General features: G+C 43.5%; 1 protein-coding gene across 1 annotated transcript; it reads left to right on the forward strand.

The window, feature by feature from the left end:
* Positions 1-415: 415 nt before the first annotated feature.
* On the forward strand, positions 416-17,804 carry ACAT2 (acetyl-CoA acetyltransferase 2). The gene is made up of 9 exons (XM_048844105.2): positions 416-611; positions 3,217-3,351; positions 5,348-5,529; positions 7,188-7,305; positions 8,338-8,481; positions 9,774-9,896; positions 11,370-11,524; positions 16,186-16,296; positions 17,517-17,804. Exons 1-9 carry the CDS (start codon positions 554-556, stop codon positions 17,688-17,690), a joined length of 1,200 nt encoding a protein of 399 aa, XP_048700062.1. The 5' UTR covers positions 416-553; the 3' UTR covers positions 17,691-17,804.
* Positions 17,805-17,818: the final 14 nt, after the last annotated feature.

Consider the following 17,818-nt stretch of genomic DNA (forward strand, 5'->3'; position numbering starts at 1 on the left):
CTCCCTTTTGGGGGCCTGACTCCTGATTATTAATACTGGAGTTTGCCAATATGGCATGTGTGGGCCTATGTTACACTTAAATATAATCACGCCAGTGTTATATTTAACTGTAGATAACTGTAGCATAGATGGAACAGGATTGTGTCCCTGGTAGCAAGGCTGAAGTGCTGTCTGCAATCCAAATAGGTCCAGCCCACGCTACAGCTTTTAAGGATGGCGTCAGCAATCAGGAGGCTCCCTAAGTCAGTTTTATCTGTGGTGCAGACTGGCCCTGCCCTAGGAGGCCATGAACTGGGCACCCCCTGCCCTAGGGCAACTCAGCCTCTCTTTGGAAAAACAAGGGAGAAGGTCACGTGGCCTGTCCAATGGCAACACTCCTCCCCCGTGTCTGTCATGTGATGCGCCTGCTTCCCGAGGCTAGCGCCTCCCTGCCGAAGGTGGTTGGGAGGGAGAGAAACTGGAAGATCAGTCTCCGAGCCGGGCGGGCCAGCCGCGGGGGCGCGAGGCGGCGGGAGCGGGGCTGGTGCGCGCTGGGAGTCCGGCTGTCGCCAGCATGAGCGCGCAAGGCTCGGAAGCGGTGGTGCTTGTTTCCGCGGCAAGAACCCCCGTTGGTAAGCGGCTCCATGGTGCGGCGCAGCCATCCCTTCCCGCTGCGCCCTGCAGCGGCTGGTGGCGGGGGAGATGGGGCGTTGAGCCAGTGGCTGCGGATGGCAGCGGGGCCCCCGCGTGCTCTTGCACGCGTGTGTGATTGCGCGGGGGGGGGGGAAGGGGCTCCTCTTTCTGCACTGTTTGGGTGGGTGGATGCGTGCTGGGCGGCTTTGTTGCCCCCTCCCACCAGCCAGGTTGGGTGTGTTTCTGGGGCACTCCAGGCACGTGCTGCCCATAGGTTACAGGGTGCTTGGGGAGCCTTCGACACGGAGGGTGCTATAGGCGTAGGCGCGCAATATCCTTTGCTACTCTTATTTCTGTGAATGGGGCTGGGGGAGAAGGCTGCTGATGCGGCTGCTGATTGGCTCGCTCCCCGGCTCGCTCCCCTCCTTGCAGCCAGGGCCGGCTCTACCTTTTTTGCCGCCCCAAGCAGCGAAGGCGGGGGGGGGGGGGGGTGAGCGACCGCCGAAGAAGAGGAGATGAAAAAGCTGCCGCCGAGGAAGGGAAAACGAAAAACAAAATAAAAAAACCCGGAGTGCCGCCCCGGCACCAGCTTCCCTAGAGCCGGCCCTGCTTGCAGCGGCGTCGGGCCATCGCTGTGGGCGCAGGGAGACTCCACCCAGGCCCTGCGCTTGCCTCGCACTGATTGGGCAGAAGCGATAGAGCCACTCTGTGAGGCGGTTTGGCGATTGCTTAGCCGGCCTGCTCGAGGGTTGCTCTTGCTCCGATTGGGTTGCGCACGGTAGAACCATAAGCTGCGGCCCGAGGCGCTGGAACGCCTCTCATTCAGTAGCTTCAGGGGGTCCAAAGAGGAGGAGCCGATGTGTTCATTCAGGTTCCTTTTGTTTAGCGTGTGGTTTGTATTAAAGAGAAAGGTTTCAGAGGAACAGCCGAGTTAGTCTGTATCCGCAAAAAGAAAAGGAGGACTTGTGGCACCTTAGTTTTGGTTAGTCTCTAAGGTGCCACAAGTACTCCTTTTCTTTTTATTAAAGAGAAAGCAAACAATCCCTCTTCGTTCGGCCTGAGGCCAGCACTTTCTGTAGGGGGAAGGCCCGTAAGGTAAACATGATGCAAAGCTTCAAGGATGTGGGTAGCATGCATATAAATACTGGCTGGTATGTTGAGAGGTATAAACGAAAACACTTACAGAGAAGAACAAGGGCTTTCTCATTTCAATGAAATGCCTCCTGTGAAGGAGGCAGTGTCAGGGGCACATGTGGGTGGGGATAGGTGACTTGACCTTTATCCTCTTGGTAAGATCTGTTTTCTTATGCTTGTTCTAGGCTAATCTTAGAATGTTAGGTTACCCATAGCCATTTGTTTAAGGTATTGGTAAACTGGGATAAAGTGTGTCCAGTCTGTCTAGAATATCCTTGACCACTACTTCATAAATATTTATGATGATTTTATCTTGTGTTCTCTCTGACTCCTGCACCATTATATTGTTAATAAGTAGTTTTTTGAGGGAACATTCTTTCCCCTCCACGGTACTGATGGGAGAGGTGATACAAGTGTGGCTAATGAATTCAAAACTAATCTATATTGGACAGAATAATAAAAAAAACATAAAAATGTGTATACCAGCCACTTCTCCTTCCTGTCCTGGGTGGATTAAAGATTTTTTCCAAATAGAATGTAAACTGTAAAAGTCTAATGATTCCTTCCCCTCCCCCCCGCCATCTCCTTTTTTTTTGAGAGAGAAAAATATTATAAACAAAGTAGACTGCAATCCCTAAATAGAACTAGTTGGGGTATATGTGTAGGGGATTCTAAGGACACAGCGTAGCAGCCATGTTAGTCTGTATCTGCAAAAAGAAAAGGAGTACTTGTGGCACCTTAGAGGCTAACAAATAGTACTCCTTTTCCTTTTGCAGTAAGGAATGGTAACCTAGTAGAGTATTTTATGGTTTGCTGATATTTAGGTCATATAATTACATTTTAAGCTGCCTACAAAATTTGTGGCTGGATCACATGGTGATCCCAGGACACTCCCTCCCCGCCCCCCAGTCTAGAAATTGTATTCCCTCCTTCCCCCCCCCCGAAACATAGTATTCATTTGAAATGATATTTTTCCCCACAACTTCAGCTCCCCCTCAAAGAATTAACCAAAAGAAAGGCATGATAGACTTTAACACACCACAGCACTATAGTACTTCTAAATAACACTAGGCAGAACTAAACATGGGTTTAGAAAGGCCCTTTTTCAGGTAAATAATTCAGATATTCTGCTGATGTATGGTGTCTTAAAATGTAGAGTAGACTAGATCAGATAATGGTACTAGTTGTTGAATATCACCCTTGAGTTCCTTCTGTTCTTTGTTGTATTGCTCTGATCATTGTAAACCAGATGTTTTATTTCCCGTGTTCTTTTCCTCCTTCATTGACTGAAGTGAGAAGGAGCAAAATGAATCCTAAAGGCAAAAACTAATTCATTCTCTCTCAAGTCGAGAAGTGAAATCTTGGGCAATATTTTCCTCAGAATCTTTTTTGGAGTCATGAGGTTTAAAAAAAAAAAAAAAAGTATGATGACACTGACATAAAAATCTAATTGTTTGGTTTTTTATGTAGGTTCCTTTAATGGTGCCTTGTCCACAATGCATGCCCATGAGCTGGGCTCTATTGTCATTAAAGAAGTATTGAAGAGGGCAAATGTCAATCCGGAAGAAGTGTCTGAGGTTATATTTGGACAAGTCTTGACAGCAGGTATTTTTTAAATTCCTTCCTCAAACACTTGTACGAAAAGGAATTGGAAATAAAAGTTTTTTCCTTTAGTTTTACGATGAGAGACTATGATTGTATAGCAGAGAACAAATCCCATCAAATATCAAGTCCCTATTTTACTGTTCCATTGAAATGTTGAAATTTTAAAATTTCATTTTAAGAATATTAACATTGTTGGTATTTAAGGACTGAAGAAAGCAGATCCCGACTTAAACCCCAACCTTCATTCTGGACACTGCATAAAGCCATAGATATCTAACTTACTTTCTTTTAATCCAAAGAGGAACTAACAAAGTGGGTACGTAACACTAACCACAGACTGATCTTTCACTGTTGTAAGCAGCCTCCTCTCCTGTCTCCCTTGTCTCTCCTTAATCATTGCTTGCCATGTTAAGTCTGACTTTAACTGGAAAGTCCTCAGGGCAAAGAGCTGTATTGTATCTGTAATGCAGTATATACACTTGTGAAGCTGTGGAAATAATCCCTGTGTTAAGAGAAACCTCAGTTTATTTTGATCTGATGGAAATGCATCTGTTAAAGAAGACAACCATTTTAATGGCTTCTTAACTAGAACATTACATGGCTTTGGGTTATTTGAAATATAAATACTAATGCACATGCCTTTATCGGTATATTTTAAACTAGAGCTCAATTCTTTGCCTCCTATATTATGTAATTAAATGAAGGGTGTGCCCACTCTTTTTACTAGTGGCTTCTATACAAAAGAGCAGGCACTGCTTTGGCCTGGAGACATGGAGTTGAAGAATGTTTTCTGTAATATGCAATACTTCAGTTCTGTCAGAGGTTACAGAATGAAAGCTTTTATGACTCTTGCTATATGCTTGAGCTTTATCCATTTCCTAAGGGGTATAGGGTAATATGTGGTCATTCTTAACTGTTGTGTAGAATATCCAAGAAGTTTGATCTAGTAATAAATAAAATGACCAATGTCTGTTTAGTTTCAGAAAAGTACTAGTTTAGTCAAGTCACATTTGCTTGAAATTTGTAACCAATGGAAAGCAGGATTGTAAATATGAATTTACAGCAAATTGGGGAAATATCTATTTTTGCAAATCTTTTACTGGTCTTTACTACAAATAGCAAATAAAACGGTCATATCCAAAGATTAATACAGTGATATTACATACAAATATGGGAAAGGTCCTGTCTGTTATAAACGGCAACTGGTTCCCCTGACTCTTGTGCCTGTAGTGCAGGTAAAGCCCTCTGACAAAGACCGCAGCAGCACACTGTAGAATAGAGTTGGTTTTCTGTCTGCTCTGCTGTGAGTTCTTCAAAGGGAATCACAACACCAGGGCATGGGAGGAGATTGCAACAAATCCCTAAAGCATGTTGTGATGGATGTGCTATCACTCAAATTAAGCTGTGTGTGAGGGTTCTTTTAAAAAAAAAAAAAACTACACACACACACACACACCATGCACAAACCTTAGCTGAGAAATTACTTTAGGCAACTACAGAATCCCACTTGGAAGGGTGCTCTTCATTTCTAACCAGGAAAGTCATGTGAGCAAGACACTCTGGTGTCAGAAAGCAGGAGAACTCCCATGAGTTATTCCATTTGCAAAAAAATGCCCTTGTAATTTTTTTCCTCTCACCCAGTAGAAGCTTAATTAGATAACCCCTCTTAACTGCCATTCATCACTGGGAATGAACTCTAAAATGTGGGGGGAATCTGGCTGTCACTTCATGAGTAGCAGAATGTATGTGTTAGACCTATCTCCATATTAAACAGAGGTAAGTAAGCTATCTCAGAGCTGGAAGGGACCTTGAAAGGTCATAGAGTCCAGTCTCCTGCCTTCACAGCAGGACCTAGTACTGTCCCTTATTTTTGCCCCAGATCCCTAAATGGCCCCCTCAAGGATTGAGCTCACAACCCTGGGTTTAGCAGGCCAATGCTCAAACTACTGAGCTATCCCTCCCCCACTCTGCACTTGTTCATATCTAATTCTTGCAGGTGCTGGTCAGAATCCTGTACGACAGGCCAGTGTTGGTGCAGGAATCCCATATGCTGTACCATCTTGGGGCTGTCAGATGATATGTGGCTCAGGCCTGAAAGCAATATGTTTGGGGGCTCAGTCCATATTGACAGGAGATTCCAGCATTGTGGTGGCAGGAGGCATGGAAAGCATGAGCAAGGTGAGGCTATAGTCCCTTTTGGCAATAACAAAGGGTTACTCGTGACTTCAGGTTTACTATTGGATTTTAAAACTTGAATAATCTGGTAGGAAAATGTTTTGGACTGTTCCTTTGTTTTTTGGGCACCTGGAACTCTTAATGAGCTCAGCTGGAGTTGCAAGTGAGTAACTGTGTGGAATTGGTCTATGTATTTGTTCTTTTTTTGTTTGAGATTTTTGTTTTTCCATTGCAGCCTAAACTTAGTTTAAAAAGTTACTACTTTTGTAGACTTCTCTTTACTAGATCTGTTGCGTTTGTCCTCTTCCACTAACCAATACCTCTTTAGTGGTAGAGGCAGAGTTGTCTTTAAATTCTTCTTTTGAAATTTCAAAACTGTCATGGATTTCTTCACCTTCATTAGTATCCAACTTTCCATTTGAGCAACCTTTTTCTCCTCTAGTGAGACTATTTCTAGATGAAATCTATTAAGCATTCAGATATAATGAATGATATAAAATGAAAGTCAGGATATAGTTGTAGTGGTCCTTAACTTGGATTAACCCTTTACTGAAATTCAAAATGTGATTTAGGAATTTTAGTATTATAGATCTGACCGTGTTATGAGACTGCATGGGATATGAAAATATTGTGTACGCTATTGATGTATCTATTGAGTGTTCCTGCTTAAAATCTAGCAAGAGGAAATTCAAAGGGAGATTCACTTAAGGCCCAATCCAAAGCCCATTGTAATCAATGGGAATCTTTTCACTGATTTTGTTGGGCTGTAGATCAGATCCTTAGGGCCCAGTCCTGCAACTCTTACTCACCTGAGTAATATGACTTAAATGGGACCATCTGGAATCTTAGTGAGTAGAAATTAAACTAGTGCTGATATGAACCCTGATTGATCAGAATGAATCCTTCTGAACTGAAACTAGACTTCTTGACAACCTTTTTTCTTTTTTTAACTTTACTATTTAGGATGGTAGATACTGACAAATAGTTTTTGGTGGTGGGGATGTATTTGGAGTGATTATAAGAAAACAGATTAAGAACTTTGTAAATTCTGATGAAATTGCTTATTTCTCCATGTCCGTGCTCTGGGGATGAATTTAGAGTGTCTTAAATTTCTAAACGTTTTTAGTTGGCAATAGTTATAAATGCAACATCTGGCTTAAATAGAGAGGGAATGGAAACCTTGGAGACAAGACCGATTACACTGTTTTAATTCAAGCCTATTAATTTCCCTCCATCACCCTGACAGTGAGTGGTTTACTCCCAGCAAGACAGGCAAAGGCAGTATTGCTGCTTGCTCTGCAGGAGGCCCAGGTGCAGGAGTAGTCTGAAGACTACTTTTCCTCATATGTGAGCTGTCTGTTCTCCAAGGGTAGGTGTTGGCTGGGCCACCCAGTGCTTTCTGCTGACTCACTTTCAGATTGAAAACCTTGGAATGAGAGAGTTCACTTGATGGTTGGAAATAACCCAAAACTAATGGGTGGCCCCTTGTCTGCTGGTTATTCTGCAGGCCTTTTATTCATTAAGCTGGAGAGGATTCCTTTTGGCCATCAGATCAAAGTCAGACTTTTTGATGAAGTGATTGGATGGGAGATGGGGCTTTGCTGGGAAGAACTAACTGTACCATTGAGACTTCTACATTTCTCTCAATATCTTATCTACAGGCTCCTCACTTAGTTCATATGCGAGCTGGAGTGAAAATGGGGGAGGCCTCATTGCAGGACAGTATTATCTGTGATGGTCTTACAGATGCATTTTGCCAGTATCACATGGGTATAACAGGTAAGTAGTAGCAGTTAGACTCAGACTTTAAGGTTAGAAGGGATCATCATGATTAGATAATGTGCCCTTCTGCACGTTACAGGCCACAGAACCTCATGCAGCCACTCCAGTAACTCAGCCAGAGGTTATGGCCTTACTACAGAAGTCTTTAAATCTTGATTTAAAGATTTAAAGTTACAGAGAATCCACCATTTACTCTAGTTCTGAAAAGTTAATTGTAAATTAGCAAGGGGGTGGGAGTGCAGTATAAACAGATTCTGGAAACTTTAAAGTGCGATTCAAATATACGTCAAGGCAATAGAAGTTAAGAAATTGACTATATCTACAAGTTCACATTGATTTTCCCTTTTGCGTGTTACCATATTACAAAATTGACTTGGAAAGGATACTATCTGAGCTAACAGTCAGTTGGGGGGGAAGAGGGGGGAATTTTTTTTTGGTCTGCCTTATCTATTTCTGTCTTCAGCATTTTGTCCCATAATACTGTACATCAGATAGTGATATCTGTTGCAAAGAATTATCTGAAATTAATCTCTGCGAATTCAAATTTTAAATTGCTTTTCCCCAAACTTTTAAGTGCAAGGACAGAATACTGGAGAACATGTATGAATGTGTAGGAAACAGTTCTGCACTGGAAGGGGTAATGAGTCTTCAACCTCTGATTTTATGAGGTTAGTGTATCTACAGTACAGTCTTTCCAATATACAATTGCTGCAGAGATATTTGAACACAACTGTCCAGAGCAATAATGAATACTTGATTTTGCTTGCTCAAAAAACTTTTAAAGCAACTCTGGATGGAGATCAAATATGGAAATGTTCAGCCCCAAAAAGTGAATGTAGCAGAAAGTCATGAGAGAGTGAAAACAGGAGCTCAGAACGAACACTGTTCTGTAAGCTTAACCTACAGGCTACTACCAGCAAACATTGTCTGATTGGCATGCTGGAATTTTAACTTAAAACCTAGCAAACTTGCGGTTAAGAGTAAATGATTGAATTTTTTCTTCAAACTGGTATTTTTGCTTTGTTTCAGCTGAAAATGTGGCAAAGCAATGGCAAGTTAGCAGAAGGGAACAAGACCAACTTGCTGTACAGTCACAGAAAAAGGCAGAGGGTGCACAGAAAGCTGGCTACTTTGATAAAGAGATTGTTTCTGTCCTTGTGCCTTCTAGGAAAGGTAGGTGTGTGTGTGTAATTAATTATAATGGATAGTCAGTACCAGATATTCCAATGCCAGCTTTTATTTATTTAATGAATGGTGTCTTTGTGGAAAAGCCTATTTTACAGGCAGGAGGGCTCCTCTTTTCAATCTTTAACAATGGGTAAGGCTTCCCCCATTTTTTTTTCCTAAAAAGAGAGAGAAGGTGGAAGAACACTGATGTTTCAGAATTTCCAAATTTAACTCAGCAAGTATATGAAATATAGTTATGTTACTGATCCTACCACCCCTTCTTTGTAGGTGGACCCGACTTCAATGGTGCTCCTGCCCACATGTAGCCAGCTGTAGAATCAGGTCCTGAGTTACATTAGACCCATATTATGCTAAGTTTAAAACATGTTCAAGCTCACCATGATATTTGGTGCATAAACCTCCCTCACTGGTGAAAGACATAGTGAAAATAACCTAGAGTCATTCTGTTATACTCAGTAGCTTATAGATTTTTTCAAAGCCTGCCAGCTTCTTAATCTTGTCTGTCAGGTTTTTTTTGTTTTTTTTTAAATTTAAAGTCTTGGGGTGCCTTTCTTTGTATAGGTAGGCCCTTTGATAGTTGAGTGATTCCAGGATCCACTTTTGGGTGGGGAGTGGAGAGAGTTCCACATCTTTTGTGCTAAACTCACTCCCTAGATTCATTAGTCCGTTGAAGAACTCCAATAGCTTTTCTTTGCTCTTAATGGACTTGGTCAAATAGCTTTGGAGTTAGCTTAATGGCATCATATGTGATCTTTTACTGACCTTGTAGTTAACGGAGGAAGAAAAAACCCAAGCTGAACCAGGGAAGGCTTCTGGATAATATTGTGACTTGACTCTCTCAAATAAGAGCCCGATAAGTATCCATTCCCAAAAGAGCCTTCCTAGCAGAGGAATGGTTGGGGAATAGCAGATAGGAGAATTGCTTTTGAACAGGCAGGCAAATTTAGCCATTGGGGCTTGTTTCCAAAAGCTCAGATGTAAAGTAGTTATACATACTGCTACCAGCACCTGGAAGGAGATAGGCCTCTAAAGGAATAAGAGATTATGGGGCTAACTTGAAGTTCTTGTGTATTATTGTTATAACCCTGACAGCTATGAACTGGAAAAATTAAATACATCCCTTCCCAGTTACGTGTAATATATTCCTGAGTGGTCACTACTTAAAAGTTACTCTCTGTAGTCTTTATTCTAGAGGCTATTTTTCTCCATTTAGAACCCTTTTACAAGTGCAAAATTGCATAGAATTTATCTCAAGTTCATGTCTGACCATTTTGCAGGTCTTGTAGAAGTTAAAACAGATGAGCATCCTCGCCATGGAAGCACCTTGGAAACTGTAGCAAAGTTAAAGCCTTGCTTTCTGACCGATGGAACTGGGACAGTAACTGCAGCTAATGCCTCAGGTTTGTAGATGGGTAAAACAAAATGCCACAGACCAGCAATTGCAAGCAGCTCAGGATTTTGTTTGCAACATCTACAATGTGTACTATTGTACAAGGAAATACAGCATTGAGTTCAAGTGCACATGTAAGAACTTGCATATGCGTGTGTGCTTTTTCCCCTAAATATTGCTTTTGAGAGATGTTGTGCAGCGGAGACTTGATTTTTGCATCAATGCCAGAATTCAACCTGCAACACCCTGTCATGACATGAAGTCAGAGGTGCTTTTATTACTGACACATCTCAGCAGGGTCCACATTCCCTAGTCCCCCATCCTTCTATTTCTTAGTCTAACTGTATTTAGATAATTCCTGTATTCCTCCTTTTTTCATTTCCTTACCTTGTTTGATGTGGTTTGGACTCACCAGTGCAGTGCCTCCAGTTGGTAACTCTGGGAATTAGCTCAGTCCATGTGGAGCGCCATCCACTGGTGGTGTCCCATCTATCTCTCACCCTCTGTTGGCATCCAGACCACGTTGCTCCCTTCTCACAGCATCCTCCTCAGAACACTGCCCCCCAGCAGTGCCCCCTAGTCCAAGTGTTTTCTCTTCACCCCAGCCACATCCCCAAAGTCTAACCCCTTCTGTCGGGTCAGGCGCAGTCCACTGTTGCCACTTCTAACGGCCAGGTGTAGTACAAGAGGGGGACCCAGGACCACCCTCTACTCTGGGTCCCAGCCCAAGGACCCTCTGGCAGCAGCCTCCCTGCCATCCTTCACTCCTCTTATCCACCTCTCCTCCCTGGGCCACTTCCCCTTCAGCCCCCCAGTACTGGTCTCCTTCACTCAGGAGACAGATCTTCTCCCTTAAAGGTCTGGGAGAGACTGCCTGCCTCTTGCCTGAGCAGCCTCTATATAGGGCCTAGCCTGGCCCTGATTGGTTCTCTAACAGGCCCTCCCTGATTGGCTGTCCATCTGTGCAGCCCAATCTGGCTTGGGAGTGGGGCACCCCCCACCACACCTTAGTATTTCTACTTCAAAAAATGTAAAATGAATTCCTCTTCAGGCTCTCTAGTGGACCCCAGTGGTCTTCCATGCTGCCTCTTATGCTTACCATGTCCTTCCAAAATCTGTTCAGCACAGCTGCCACCCTTTCCTTTCCGCTCTCTCATTAAAACCTTGATTCCACAGCATCACTTACAGAAAGTACACATCACATAACTTCCCCCACAACCTAAGTGTGTATGCACCTAATCTGAGTAACCTTTAGCCTGCTGATGTAAACTGTCATATCTCCACCAAAACCAGTGGAGCTACACTGACTTACACCAGCCTCGATATCTATAACCTGTGTACTGTCTTGCTTGTCAAACCTATAATTTAGACTAACTCTTTAGGAGAGGGACCCATCATCTGCTTCCTGTGAAGAGTCTAACACAATCACAGTTTTAGGTGTTTGAAAATAATAAACTGAAAGCAATTGTTCACTGTTCTGCAGGTGTGAATGATGGGGCTGCAGCTGTAATTCTTATGAAGGAGTCGGAAGCTGCTAGAAGAGGTCTTACTCCTTTAGCACAAATTGTGTCTTGGGCTCAAGTGGGTTTAGACCCTTCCATCATGGGAGTAGGACCTGTCTCTGCAATAAAGAAAGCTGTAAGTAATATCAGAAGAAAAATTACTGATCACTTTGAAATACTTGTTTAAGACAAGTCTCCCTTTGACTGTCCAGATCTTAGTTTTTCTCAAAGAAATGCCAAAAATGTAGCACCAAACAATTCTATAATGGAGACCATGACAAACAAGATTTCAAAAGGCAGGACATGTGAAGCTTTGATTCTTTTTTGCTAGGGCTAGTATCTGTATCGTTATTTTCAGAGAAATTTATAAATGGGTCAAAAGTAGAAATGAGCCTAGTTCATGGAATGCCTCCCAAATTGTCATACACAAAGCTGTAACTTAACAGTAACTCTTCTAAAGGTGAACAACAAAGTTCTCTTTAATTGGGTTTATGGCCTTTTAAAAAAACAAAACAAAAAACCTCTTAGAAATATCAGGAAAGGTAAATTTCTTTCCTGATGATTTCCTTTCTGCTAGAAGTGTCTCCCACAATCATTATATATATATATATATATATAGTTCATGGAATATCAGGGTTGGAAGGGACCTCAGGAGGTCATCTAGTCCAACCCTCTGCTCAAAGCAGGACCAATCCCCAACTAAATCATCCCAGCCAGGGCTTTGTCAAGCCTGACCTTAAAAACCTCGAAGGAAGGCGATTCCACCACCTCCCTAGGTAACGCATTCCAGTGCTTCACCATCCTCCTAGTGAAATTTTTTTTCCTAATATCCAACCTAACCCTCCCCCACTGCAACTTGAGACCATTACTCCTTGTTCTGTCATCTGCTACCACTGAGAACAGTCTAGATCCATCCTCTTTGGAACCCCCTTTTAGGTAGTTGAAAGCAGCTATCAAATCCCCCCTTGTTCTTCTCTTCTGCAGACTAAACAATCCCAGTTCCCTCAGTCTCTCCTCATAAGTCATGTGTTCCAGTCCCCTAATCATTTTTGTTGCCCTCTGCTGGATGTTTTCCAATTTTTCCACATCGTTCTTGTAGTGTGGGGCCCAAAACTGGACACAGTACTCCAGATGAGGCCTCACCAATGTTGAATGGACGGGAACGATCACGTCCCTCGATCTGCTGGCAGTGCCCCTACTTATACACCCCAAAATGCCGTTAGTCTCCCTAGTTATATAGTGGTTGTAGCCATGTTGGTCCCAGGATATTAGAGAGACAAGGTGGATGAAGTAATATATTAAGACAGTTCAAAGCTGTAGCAGAGCATGTGCTAGCCATGCCCCCTTTCCTGGGCTGTTGCCAGATGATTCATTCCAAAGCGGTGTAAAAACTTGAGTACGATTGGTAACAATGACTTCAAAGCCAGTAACTGATGTACAGTAGATTACAGCCAATAAGCATAGTTTTCAAAATTAAATACTGTCCCTTGGCTAGGAAGCCACCCAGGGAGGGTAGAATTGTGGGAGACACTGCTAGCAGAAAGGAAATGTAACATTGTGCAGCTCGGTATCTTCCACAGGTTGGATACATATGGGAAGTAGTGAGCAGTGAACAGAAGTAGGGAGGCTTGAGAAAAACAGAATGCTATGAGAAAGACCCGTCAGGGTTAACTTCCCAAAATGGCAATGCCATTACTGGAGAAAGTCCATTTCATAGCATCTGATAAAAGTTTTAATTGATGGGCATGTTGCTACCTTGCAGATTTCTGTAGTGGAAGCAGAAGCCCTTTCTATGCAGTTGCAGTAGGTCTTTTGGAGTGCACCGTGATACATCTGGAACAGGAGCACTTGGTTTGGTAGAGCCTGGTTTGCCTCAACAGTGCATAGCTGGATCCATCTAGGAGGTGTTTGAGTCAGAGGACTCAGGTTTTTTTTAAACCTTTTCTTTTCCTTTTTGAACTTTTTGGCCCACTTTGTAGGTGTCGCTGCTCATCTCTGGCGTTTTGCATCTTACTTTATGCAGAGCTCTCTGGATCTCTCTCCCTTAATGGCCTCCCCTTGCTTGGGGGATGGGGCTTCATTGTTGGAATTCCCCGACTTGAGCTGGGAAGGAGCTGAGCATGAATCTTGCTTTTCTCCCTCCGGAACTTAGGACCCATTTTAAGACTTTGGGGCTGGGAGGAGACAAGGACCTGGTGCCCCTTGAGGGTTTTTCTTTCTGTCCTGGGACTCACCCTGAGCTGGGTGGCTGAACTCATGCTTGGAGTCTCTTCCCATTCTGCATCTCCAGGTCAGGCTTTTCTGTGTGCCGTGGCTTCCTGGAGCAAGGGTGGGAACCCAACATGTCTGTCTGACTCAAAGCCCTGTGCCCTGGCAGTGCAAAGTTTGACTGAATGAGAACAGGCAGGGCCCAGTTCATCTTCCAAAGAGCCTGAAAGCTGCCTTCCAAACAGAACACTGCTTGGATTTAGCTTAGTGTTTGCACAATGCCTTTGCCATACCTGAGAAGGGGGCAGGGAGGCACTGTGATACTGGCTCCAGGTAGCTGAGATCACTCCACTGATACAGGAGGGAGAAGAAAATCTGCACGCTACTGCCTGTAAAAACAGGTGTAATAAGTTGGCAAAGAAAAGTCAGGCACAAGGCAATCCACCACTTGAGGGCAGAAAATCCAACAGCAGGCCAGAAAAGGGAGCGTAGGTAGCGTGAGCTGTGTTACAGCTTTGAACTGCCTCTGGAGAGTGCAGGCAGGAGGCAGAATAGCCCATCCCTGTCAGAACTGTGTCTGGGAGATGTTGAGCTGCAGAAGGTGAAGTCTGTTATTTTCCAAAGTAGATAGATCTGAGGTATACCATCCTCTTACTCCGTATTTCAACTCTTCGAAACCTGCAGAACTGAGCGATGGAGGCTTTTACTGTCTGACTTTCTCACCCCACCCTCCAAGCGTAATATTTAATGGAAAAGGAAACTAAAGCTGCGGAAACAAGAACACAAATAAAGTACTGTCGGTGTATGAACAGCTTTGAGGGGTTAACCGGCTCTACCACTTCATAGCCATTCAGTAAATTCTGAAAAACAAGCACATTCCAGATCCTTTCATTGTAATTATTACAAGTTTAAACTGTCACTATGCCTAGTTGGTAAATATATCAGCTTGAGGACCTTGTAAGCCACTCGTGCATTAGCATTACAGTACCACAAGCGTGGGCAAACTGTGAGTCAGATCTGGCCTGCCAGCCATTTTAAGTCGGCCCTTGAGCTCCAGCCAGGAAGCAGGGTCGGGGGCCGCTCCACGCAGCTTCTGGAAGCAGCAACATGGCCCCCCTCCAGCGCTCCAGTGGGAGCTGCAGGGGTGGTGCCTGCAGAGGGGGCAGCACGCAGAGCCACCTGGCCACGCCTCCGTGTAGGAGTCAGAGGATGGACATGCCACTGCTTCCGGGAGCCGCTTGAGGTAAATGCCACCTGGAACCTGCACACTTCGGCCTCTCCCCGCACCCCTGACCCAGCCCTGATTCCCCTCCTGCCCTCTGAACCCCTTGATCCCAGCCTGGAGCACCCTGCTGCACCCAAACGCCTTAACCCCAGCCCGACCCCAGAGCCTACACCCCAGGCTGGAGCCCTCACCCCACTCGCCCACCTCAGCTCAGAGCTCCCTCCCACACCCTGAACTCCTCGTTTCTGGAGCCCTCACCCCCTCCCGCGTTCCAACCCCAATTTTGTGAGCATTCATGACCCGCCATACAATTTCTATTCCCAGGTGTGGCCTTTGGGCCAAAAAAATTTGGCCACCCCTGGAGTAGCAGAGTAGTTCCTAAAGAGATGCAAGTTCTTTGAAGTAGGGAGTCTTTTAATTAATGTCTAGACAATACCTAGTAAAATAGGGTCCTGAGCCTTGATTGTGTACTCCGAGGAGGTGCAGGCATACAAATGGTTTTGAAATGCCACTGCAGCAAATGTTTTCTGCTGACAAAGCAGATTCAACAGTGATGCAAGGTAAACTGGGGAGGTGGGCTTCCGTAAAACATGCCAGGGCCTGTTCCTAGTTTGAGATTCTTGAAGCAGGAAAAAGCAAGTTTCCCTGAGTTTAGAAATTAAGTGAGGCTGTTGGAAAAGCTTTTGTCTTAACAGGATGTTTTTAACTCCCTTTTTCTGGATGTTGGACCTACTGTGGTTATGACACCCAAGATAACTTTTAAGAGAACCAACAAGTTAAAAACAGTTTGTGCATTTCACAGCATTCCACAGGCCATATAATTATTTCCCATGTAAAGTTTGTTTCTCTCTTAAAATATCAGCAGAAAATATTTTCAAATATCCAGGATATAGTATGTGCAGGGCTGTCAAAACTGGCATTTTTTAAAATAAAATGTCCCTTAGTGCTGCTATATTTCTATTAACAGCACTATTTACAGGTAGATTCCTGGAAAAGAGTGAATACCAATGGAGCTTGGAAGAGGAAGCTCAACAATTCCGTCTCTCTTCTGTCACAGGTGGCTCTGAGCCCTATGGCAAACAGCTTGCAGCTTGGGTTACTGTAGAGCTACTGAAATCATTCACAACTGCCCCAGAGTGACATTTTGTAATCAAGTATAGTGGATATTGGAAAACTCTTCTGTAACTCTTGCCTCATCTAGATTAATCACTAACCTTGTAGGTAATGAGCCAAGTTACAGAAAAGAGTGTTAGGCCACAACACTTTCTAGTCACAAACCAGTGTAAGTTGTGAGGGGACAAAGGCCCTCCACAAGCCATTAAACTCCAGTCTCGTTTCAGTTAATATTAAATATTATCTCCTAGGTTGATAAAGCAGGTTGGACGCTGGAGCAAGTTGACTTGTTTGAAATTAATGAAGCCTTTGCATCACTAGCCATAGCAATAGCTAAAGAACTGAAACTGAACCCTGAGAAGGTATGTAATGGGAAAACACACCCAGTTCTTTATAAAAGCAATGATTTGGGTTAGTTTCTTCTTCCTTTTTTAGGAGAGAATTAAATACTTCCCTAGTGCCTGTATTGAATATGCTGTCCAAACTAAGCTCCATGTACAGCCCAGATATAATTTTGCTTTAACGACAAGCGACTGAACTGACAGCAGAGGCATTATGCTGAGGATGTGGGGTAAGGGAGTTGTCTTTACTTCACTAACAGGCGAACTAGCTCTGTTGTGAACTGAATCTGGTTCTCTAGCAAACATTGTACTAAAGCTGAGGTTCTCAAACTGGGGGTTGGAACCCCTCAGGGGGTCAATGAGGTTATTATATGGGGGGGAGGTGTTTGTGAGCTGTCAGCCTCCCCCTCAAACTCTGCTTTGCCTCTAGCATTCATAATTGCATTAAATATATAAAAGTGTTTTTAATTTATGAGGGGTCACTAGATCAAAAGTTTGAGAACCACTCTACTTTTAAAGCATACAGTGGCCCTTAATTTTACTTTCATGAACTTTACTGCTACAGCAGATGTATGCTATCATCTTAGAAAGTTTGGATAATTCCTGTAACAGTTATGCTGATAGTCTACATACTGCTCAGTTTCAGTGCGAATCTTTAGGTAATTCTAGATAGCATCAGTACCTACACCTAAAAAACTGAGTTTGAAGACCTGTTTCCTTTGCAGAGGTAACTTGGATACACAGATGTACTGATGTAATTCAGGGCATCATTTGAGAACTGAAGGCACTCTGTAAACCATTATCAGAGGTGAAGTAAGACCATTAAGTATAAGGATGGTGTTTGCTGGAACTAAAAGGAAAGTCCTCACTAGTTTTGTAGTAGTCAAACTGGTCTAAACACCTGACAGTAATGGTTTTCTTTCATGTAGTGCCACATATGTCCAGAAAATACCTCAAGAATGAGGGAAGGGCTAATGGAAGTGTTTCAGGAAACAAAGCCTGAACTACCAGTCATTAAGCACTCTCGATTTATTGGAAGGATGTTTATTTCTTATTTGCAGTAGTGGTAGAGCCATGTTGGTCCCAGGTTATGTGAGAGACAAGGTAGGTGAGGGACTCTTTTATTGGCCCAAAGTTTACCTTCCACCAATTCAAGTTAAGCCAATAAATGAGTCCCTCACCTACCTTGCCTCTTTCTTATTAATTATTACAAGACAAATAAGGCTGACTTTATTTTTCAGGTTAATATTGAAGGTGGGGCTGTTGCCCTTGGTCATCCTCTGGGCGCCTCTGGTTGTCGTATCCTTGTTACTCTTCTGTATGCACTGGAACGAACAGCTGGAAAACGTGGTGTTGCTGCTCTTTGTATAGGAGGGGGGATGGGAATAGCTATGTGCATTGAAAGGTTAACATAGTTCAGTCTCTTCTCACTGCTAATGTATAACCCTGTAGAGTGGTTTCAGCTTGCTAATAAAGCTATAGTATTAACTTAATTCACTTATTAAAAACTAAGTTCACAATTTAGACAATGACTGAAGTTGTT

Source organism: Caretta caretta, chromosome 3 (genome assembly GCF_965140235.1).
Source record: "Caretta caretta isolate rCarCar2 chromosome 3, rCarCar1.hap1, whole genome shotgun sequence".
In the NCBI taxonomy this organism is placed as follows: Eukaryota; Metazoa; Chordata; order Testudines; family Cheloniidae; genus Caretta; species Caretta caretta.

Bases quoted from the DNA above. Each gene is read 5' to 3' on its own strand.
- ACAT2 (XM_048844105.2), top strand. From the start codon at position 554: ATGAGCGCGCAAGGCTCGGAAGCGGTGGTGCTTGTTTCCGCGGCAAGA. The intron at 5,530-7,187 runs GTGAGGCTATAG...TCTTATCTACAG, and splicing joins GCATGGAAAGCATGAGCAAG to GCTCCTCACTTAGTTCATAT. The intron at 7,306-8,337 runs GTAAGTAGTAGC...GCTTTGTTTCAG, and splicing joins GTATCACATGGGTATAACAG to CTGAAAATGTGGCAAAGCAA.